Source organism: Lactuca serriola, chromosome 8 (genome assembly GCF_051521515.1).
Source record: "Lactuca serriola cultivar US96UC23 chromosome 8, Lser_US96UC23_V15, whole genome shotgun sequence".
Classification (NCBI taxonomy): domain Eukaryota; kingdom Viridiplantae; phylum Streptophyta; class Magnoliopsida; order Asterales; family Asteraceae; genus Lactuca; species Lactuca serriola.
Genome location: NC_136415.1, coordinates 196,504,454 through 196,512,901, shown reverse-complemented (window position 1 = coordinate 196,512,901; position 8,448 = coordinate 196,504,454). Strand labels below are relative to the sequence as shown.

The 8,448-nt window shown below is 31.1% G+C and overlaps 1 protein-coding gene across 1 annotated transcript; it reads left to right on the top strand.

Annotated features, from left to right (window-relative positions):
* The first annotated feature begins 5,471 nt into the window (after nucleotides 1–5,471).
* Nucleotides 5,472–8,079, top strand: LOC145069935 (protein NLP5-like). The gene is made up of 3 exons (XM_079016872.1): nucleotides 5,472–6,013; nucleotides 6,330–7,158; nucleotides 7,258–8,079. Exons 1-3 carry the CDS (start codon nucleotides 5,765–5,767, stop codon nucleotides 7,839–7,841), a joined length of 1,662 nt encoding a protein of 553 aa, XP_078872998.1. The 5' UTR covers nucleotides 5,472–5,764; the 3' UTR covers nucleotides 7,842–8,079.
* The last annotated feature ends 369 nt before the right edge of the window (nucleotides 8,080–8,448 follow it).

The window sequence follows — 8,448 nt, the reverse complement described above, 5'->3', positions numbered from 1 at the left end:
ACATCAATAGACAAGGATTAAATGGACTTCATACTATAAATCTCTAATTATGTCAAGTGTCAGATATTGTTTTTCTGGTATGCAAGGACAAAACGGAATCGTAGTGAACCAATACAGGAAGGTAAGAAAATTACGAAACTTGACCATTAAAATACAACTTTTAAGTAGGTTCTCCAAGTGTGAAGTCTTTTGTGTCTCTATTTCATAGGGAATCTGTTGATTAATGTCTCTGAATTCCAAGAAGAAGCCATGTAGCTACCATTATTTAGCTTATCTACAATAGCAAATGCTACTGCCAGGTTTCATTTGACAACAAGCTTTCGATGTATAATCAGGGCTCCAGAAGCAATTGCTTTGCAAACAACCCTTCAACTAACACATATTGAATGAGATGCTCAATTTTTCATTTCTCTGTGTCCATGGTGTTGAAGAAGAAGTCCAAAAGATATCTATTCGATTGGGATTGACTTTAAATTTCTCAGCCTTCTATTATGAAATCATGAATTCATCTAAAAGGTTTGCTTTTAACTTTTAATCATCAAATAAGTATTATTTTTTCATTTGTGATTACCATTTTTTCTTAACAGGGTATGTTCCTTACCTAAACAGGCTTACGATGAAGCAATTTTAGAGCTTCATACTTTGAAGGAGGAATCAACAAAGATACTACTTTGATTATGCACCTTCTAAGGGACAATATCAATGTTTGGACATATGATATTATAGAGGAAAGAGGTTAGTTTGTTTTATGTGTTTTTTGTTCTTTTAATAACTTAAAATTATTATTTTAGTCTTTTGATTAAGTTTTTGATGCTACAGAAGATTCATGCAAACACGATGGTAGTGGCAGAACTAGTGGTCAGATCGACATTGTAGAGGTTGGTGATTCATTTTAATTTTAGTTTTTGATTTAGTTTTAATTTGATGTATGATTCCTATTTTTTTAAAAAAACAGTTTAAGGAAAGGAAGTTGTGAATAAAGAGGGTGTTGTTGGTTACGAAATTGGAAGTGGTCGGTGATGGACTGTTTGGTGAGTATGAAAACATTGAAAAATATTTATGTGTAATTCCTTATAATTCTCTATAAACAAATGTTTGAATAGACGAATCTTTTCTTTATATGTTGTTTTCGCTTGGTATAGGAAGCTGAGGTTCATAAAAAGAAGACAAGTGGTTACAAATTAGACAAAGCATATGTTTTTTCTGTCAGTATATTTGATGAAATTAACAGCTTCATGACAATTCCAAATGAGTTGGCCCATCATGAAATCAAGCCATAAGAACAAAAGATCCTTATTGTCTTCCTCTTTCAATATTATCTATATGATTGACAATTTTCCCATTGTTCCACGTCAATCAACTTTTACTGTATCAACATTGTTTAGATCAATAATTGATCAATAATCTCTTATTTTTTATACTAGTAACAAATCTATACCTCATAAAAACGGGATTCCTTATCTAGTTATTAATGATAACACATGTAAATTATACTTATGATTATATAAATATGTAATTTGTATATATTTTCAAATACCTAATTAAAATTGAAGTAAAGTACACCAACCACACTTATGGTTTGGGGTAAATTTGCATATTAGGTCCTTCATTTGTTTTTTGTTTTTTTTTGTTTTTTTTTTGTTTTTTTTTTTTTAAATTTGAAGGATCCTTATGGTTTGGTTTTGTTTTGTTTTGTGTTTAGTCCTTTTGAAAAATGTCATAACTTTATATATATATTTTTTAAAACTTTTCTTTATTATTAGTTTTATTCTTTTGGTAATATTAATTTTAATGGGTCTCACCCCAATTTCAAAGGTGAAATGACTATGATACATTGATACCAACAACACCATTACCTTCAGCAGCCAACATCAATCCCCTCCTCCACTAGCCACAACATTCGTCTTTCTTGGCAAGGTTGTCGTCCTCTTCTCCATAATCTATAAATAAACAAAATATATATATATATATATATATATATATATATATATATATATATATATATATATATATATATATATATATATAGGGTTAGGTTCATTTGAGACCACTTATATTTTGTGAGACCGTGAGACGCATTTGTTTATTTTTTGTTTATTTTTTTTTTTTATTTTTTTTTATTTTTTTTAGTTAATTCATGTTCCGAAAATAATATTTAAAAAAAGAATTTTTTGATTTTTCCATTTATTTTGCATTTTAAAATTATTTTTAGAATATGTACAGTGTAATATTCTATTTAGAATATTTCACGTATTTTTCAAAAAAAATAGATTTTTTTTTTTTATTTTTTTAGTTAATTCAAGTTCCGAAAATAATATTTAAAAAAAGAATTTTTAGATTTTTCCATTTATTTTGCATTTTAAAATTATTTTTTAGAATATGTCAGTGAAATATTCTATTTAGAATATTTTACGTATTTTTCAAAAAAAAACGGATTTTTTTTTTATTTTTTTTATTTTTTTTATATTTTTTTAATATTTTTTTTAGTTAATTCAAGTTCCGAAAATAACATTTAAAAAAAGAATTTTTGGATTTTTCCATTTATTTTGCATTTTAAAATTATTTTTAGATTTGGTCTCACGGTCTCACAAAATTAGAATGGTCTCAAATGAACCTGAACCTATATATATATATATATATATATATATATATATATATATATATATATATATATAATGAAAAATGTTTGTAGAAAAGAATCAACTTTCGACCTAAATCAAAAAACGGAAAATAAAACCAACTTTATGAACTATATCAAATCCAAAAAAAAATCTATTGAACAAACCTCAAACATCTATCAAAACTACAACAAATTACAACGTATTAGAGGTGAACTTGAGATAATTTCAACCTTCCAACCTAAATAAAACAAAAAAATCGATTGAACAAACTAAAACATTCTAAGACCATCCGGTACGGGTCCAACGAGAAGCAACGGGGGTGAGGTGGCACCCCTCAACGGCGTTTTGACACGCACCCCCCTCCTCCCCCCCCCCCCCCCTCCAACTTGTTGTATCTTGTCATGGCAAATCTCGTTGCATCTTGTTGGCGTTGTGACGAATTGAAACGGGGAACACCAACTTTTTGTTTTTGTTTTTTTTTCCTTTGGTGTTGCATCTTGGTGTCCATTTTCCTACTTGGTGTTATAACACCACTTGTTTATGTGGCATTTGAGGTGGTGTTGCACTTTGTTGCCCACACCCAATGCTCTAACAAACTAATAAAGAATGAAGCAGAGAACTATGGACAAGCGCTATTTCATTTATCACCTTTTTTTTCTCTTGGGAAACTACTAATCTAGAAGAAAACCACATGACAGGAAAAACAAACCCCAAAATTGCCATGTCACAATACGCAAAGATGAAACAAAACAATGATTTAAAACTATTATTAAGAAATAACATAAATTATGATTTAAAAATATTATTAAGGATAAACTAGTCATTTAACTTGACTAAGTACCAAAGCTGAATCAAAACAAAACCACAAAGTGAAAAAAAAAAAAAAAAAATTAGAAACCAAACTAATAAATCATCATAAATAACAGGGACCATTAATGTAATTTACTTAAAGAAGTTAATTAGGGATTAGACGCGGCGATATGTAAAGAGTAGAAAAAGGCCGCAGGCTCTCCACACTCCCCAGGAGTTAAATCAGATAGCAGTTGTTATTATCAAAACAAATTATACTTACACCCCTCCAAGAATTCAAAAACAGCAGATTCAACCACTATATTTTTTTACATAACATATTCCACAGGGATGAAACATAACTTGTAACATTATAACTTCTCCTATTTGATATTGTCCCATTTAATCATATATATTGCCTTTTTTAGAGAAATATTTTCACTTAAAAGTTACACATGCATCCATATAATATGGTAAACTGTAAGGGGTGTTTCGTGTTTGCTATTTGGCTGTAACAATTGGGTTGAAATGAAAATTCTTCAAACATACCTTCTTATTCGTAGTAAAAATATGGCCTTTAATCATAAAGAAACAAAAAAGAACGATTAAGTATATTCATAAGGTGTATTACATCATGAATCTTTTGAACCTTTGGGATGATCTAATGGCCACTTATCAATTATCATGAAAACCAGAAGTTTTGCTATGTGTGATGTGTCAATGACGATGACAGGAGAGTTTGCATATACTTGTCACTTTCATAAATGTTATAGATTGGTGGATTATGACAAATTTTAAATTAGTAAACTAAAGAAAGTTAAATCATGGATACTAATTTCTAATAACATTTGGTATTCATACACATGTTAGGTCATATGGTTTCTGACGCAATTGTTATGTGTGTTGGATTCTAAGAAATTTTACAAGTTCAGTCCATGAACAATAGGATGTGTTCAAAATTGGTTATCAATTTTCATGTTTAAGTATGTCTACCTTTAATTTGAATTATTATTTTCAAATGTAGTCCTTTGAGTCCACAAAAAGTCAAAAACCTTACCATATGGCTCATTCATAAGGATGAGACTGTTGAGATAGATAGTTGAGGACCATTATGAACGTTACTTATAGTTCAAGATAGATTTATGAATTTTCATCTAAAGGATACAAAATACATTTGTTTTATCATTGTATATTAAGAAAAGATTCTTGTTCTAAACAAAAGAACAAAGATCGATTTTGTTGTAAGCTACTACTATATCAAATATAACAATACTTAAATATAAAGCATAAAATCAAAATGCACGACTAACATCATGGATTTGATTCGAACCAGAGAAAATTGAGGATAAAATATCATTGATACATACACAACCGTTGCAACAAAACTTGAAAGTATGAGATCTAAAATCCGTGCCTTTAAGTCAACTATCCACAACTAACTATTCAATTGTTTTTAGCTCATCGGTATCAAATATATTGAAAATATGTGCCTTTACTAGTAGGTTGAAGATTCAAGTCTTGTGGTCTACAGTCGATCATTGTACACTTGATTTATATCTCATATGATGATTCTGATCGTTGCACGATAACCAAACTTATGGGTTACTAGAAACATAACTGTAAAAAGAAAAAAAAAACTCAATATCTCAAAAAACAAGAACCCAATAGCCCAAAAACAACATAGAGACATGCACTAATTAAGTCAAAAGAGTTAAAACTTAAAAGCAAAGAATTTCATAAGTATCCGATACCATATCATTTCTCAATCATTGTAATGAATATTTTCTCAAAAGGAATAATAAGAAAGAATGCAAAAGTTACGAAAAGGGTATTAACGTAGTCTATGCTTGATAGACTTTTACTACTCATTTATACATGAGAAAAAACGAAAAAAGAAAATGGCATTAGTCAACTTTCATTATATTATTTTATTGTACACATTTTTCGGGAATAGGTCCACCTAAAATTATAATTTAATTTTCCAAAAAATTGTGATCCTCACCCTAAATTCCTCTATAAAAAAGACCAGAAGTGGAAACTTGCGGATGCATACTTCAAGCTTCAATACAACCTTTTGTTCGTTAAGTCAGTTATCCTTCATCTCCTTATATCATCTCTCTTTAAAAAAATCTTTTATAGATTTTTTTTTCTTAAATTTGTTGCAAGAACGATGTTCGTGCAACACAAACTGATAAGATATTTGCAAACAGGCGAAACCGATCCTTCCTGGAAATCCCTCTTCTTGTTTTACCTCTACATGAATCTTCTCTGTTCTGGCTCGTGATTCTATTTCTGAAAATCTACTTCTTTTAGCTTTGAATTTATATAATATTTATATACATAAAACTACAAAAATGTTTGGATCAATTAAGGAAAGTGGTCTAGATTTCATCGATATGGATGAAAATTCGTATGAGTTTTCATTTACGAATCCTTCGGATTCATCATCATCATATCTGAATTCCTATTTTGAAGATGAAAAAGATGTGAAGCCTCTTGGAACTTCCATTCTTGATTACACTTATTTTGATAATCAAACCCCCGAGACATTACCTTCACAAGCTTTTGAGGGTTACGACTTCATGATTCAACAAAAACTAGAGGTAAACGATAATACCTTAAATACTTCTCAATCTATCTAATTTCAATTCAAAACTCATTTATGATATAAAAAGCAAGGCACTTTTGTTGATTTGATTATCATAACATCCTTTTTATAATTTCTTTTTGTTACAACGTAGACTAAATTTTTAAATGTATAATGTCCTGATGAGAACAATTTTCAGAATATAATGTTTTAATAAGAAAAAATTTTAAAAATACAATGTCTTAGAAATAAAATGAAAATCATTAAAAAAAATGGAAAGTAGTTTGCTATTTCTTCCATTTAGTCCTAAAAACAACGATTTTTTTACACAGGATTACAATGGATCTTATGAAATGGTTCTAGCAGAAATCCGAGAAGTTCTAAAAGCTGTATGCGACATACATTCTTTACCCATGGCTCAAACATGGAGTCTATGTGGTCAACAAGGTCAACGCGAGTGCCATAACCAATCTTCCGCTTGCATTTCTGTCATCAATTCAGCCTCCTATGTACTCGATCCCAACGTTTTAGGGTTTTACGAAGCATGCTCCGATCTCCATCTCCTCCGAGGCGAAGGTATCGCCGGAAAAGCACTGGGTACAAACCAACCATGCTTTGCGACGGACATCACCGCTTTCAGTGCAACCGAATACCCTCTATCGGGCCCCGCTAGGGTTTTTGGGCTCGGTGGTGCGGTGGCGATACGACTCCGGAGCACCTACTTAGGACCTGTCGATTTCATTCTTGAATTCTTCCTACCTAATAGTTGCAGAAACGATGAAGAACAGAAGAATATGTTGAGTTCGATTTCGTCTGTGATGCAAAATGTTTCTACAAGTTTACGCGTCGTAAACGATGACGAATTAGTCGAAGAAGATGAATCGTCATGTTCTTGGATTTCAAAAGCTCAAAAGCGAGGTGAAAGTTTCATTGTTTCTTTCAAGGAGGAACCACAAGAACAAGAAGAATTCAAAATGATAAACCAATTCGATTACACGAAGCAAATTGAACAGAAATCGAAACCAAAAGGGAGAAAACGATCGTTAGGCGTCAGGAAATCGGAAGAGAAACGACGAGTTAAACCAGAGAAGAACATCAGTTTACCAGTTCTTCAACAATACTTTCCCGGGAGTCTCAAAGATGCTGCAAAAAACATTGGGGGTGAGGCCATTCTCTGAAAAAAACCAATCAAAATTCATTCATCTTCATTCATTCTTGTGTGAATTTGTGATTTACAGTTTCTTGATTTCCATTTTCCAGTTTGCCCCACGACATTGAAGAGGATATGCAGGGAGCATGGGATTATGAGATGGCCTTCTAGAAAGATCAAGAAAGTAGGCCATTCTTTGAAAAAACTCCAAACCATAATCGACTCAGTTCAAGGTGCAGAGGGTACGATTCAACTCAGATCCTTCTACACAAACTTCCCAGAACTCAGCTCCCCGAAACTTTCTTCATCATGTGGGAGCCCTAATTCAGTTCAAGAAGAAAGGAAATCACGAGAAAGGACACAAAGAGAGAAGCTTTCAGATTATGATCATTCTAATGAAGGTGCTTTTAGGGTGAAAGTTGTTTATGGTGAAGAGAAGATACGATTAAGCGTGTCAAAAGATTGTGGTTTTTGGGATTTGAAGAGGGAAGTTATGAGGCGATTTGGTATGAATGATTTGAATTGTGTGACATTGAAGTATTTGGATGATGATTTGGAGTGGGTTTTGTTGACTTGTGATGCGGATCTTGAAGAATGTATGGACATAAATATGGTGTCGAAGAAGTGTTCGATAAAAGTGTTGGTTCATGAATCTTTTCATCCAGAATCTGGAAGTTCTTTTACTGGGTGTTGACATTTGACAAGATGTTTTGTATAGGTGATGTATATATAAGATGAGTCATGAGTGTATATTTCTACATATAAAAAGGGAAATTAAGTTTGTGGATAGCTAATTTACTATAACAAAGAGTTACTATTTTGTTGGTGGGAGTGAAGTGAGTTTGAGTGATTGTATAGATTGTATCATTCATACCTGGAAATGCTTGAATCAGAGTGAATTGTAGGCATAACGCTGTTTTTATTTTGGTTTTTGTTGCCTCTTTACTACTGAAATTTATCTTTCATTTTATCATATGCACAATTTGGGTAATCTCCAAGTTGATCTTCTTACTTAGAGATAGCCGTCCAATGTGGTTTAAGCATTAGCTCATTATAAACATCTAACGTTTTAAATAACGCAATGCCTGATTTGGCAGGAATGCCAAACGTCAAACTTTTTCGAGCTGTGTTGAGTCACGTTGGTTGTAAGACTTAATATATATATATATATATATATATATATATATATATATATATATATATATATATATATATATATATATATATATATATATATGCTTAGGTTATTCTATTCTAACTAATTATTGTGCAGATATCGTATGATATGAGAATTATTAAGA

Bases quoted from the DNA above. Each gene is read 5' to 3' on its own strand.
- LOC145069935 (XM_079016872.1), top strand. From the start codon at position 5,765: ATGTTTGGATCAATTAAGGAAAGTGGTCTAGATTTCATCGATATGGAT. The intron at 6,014-6,329 runs GTAAACGATAAT...TTTTTTACACAG, and splicing joins TGATTCAACAAAAACTAGAG to GATTACAATGGATCTTATGA. The intron at 7,159-7,257 runs GTGAGGCCATTC...TCCATTTTCCAG, and splicing joins TGCTGCAAAAAACATTGGGG to TTTGCCCCACGACATTGAAG.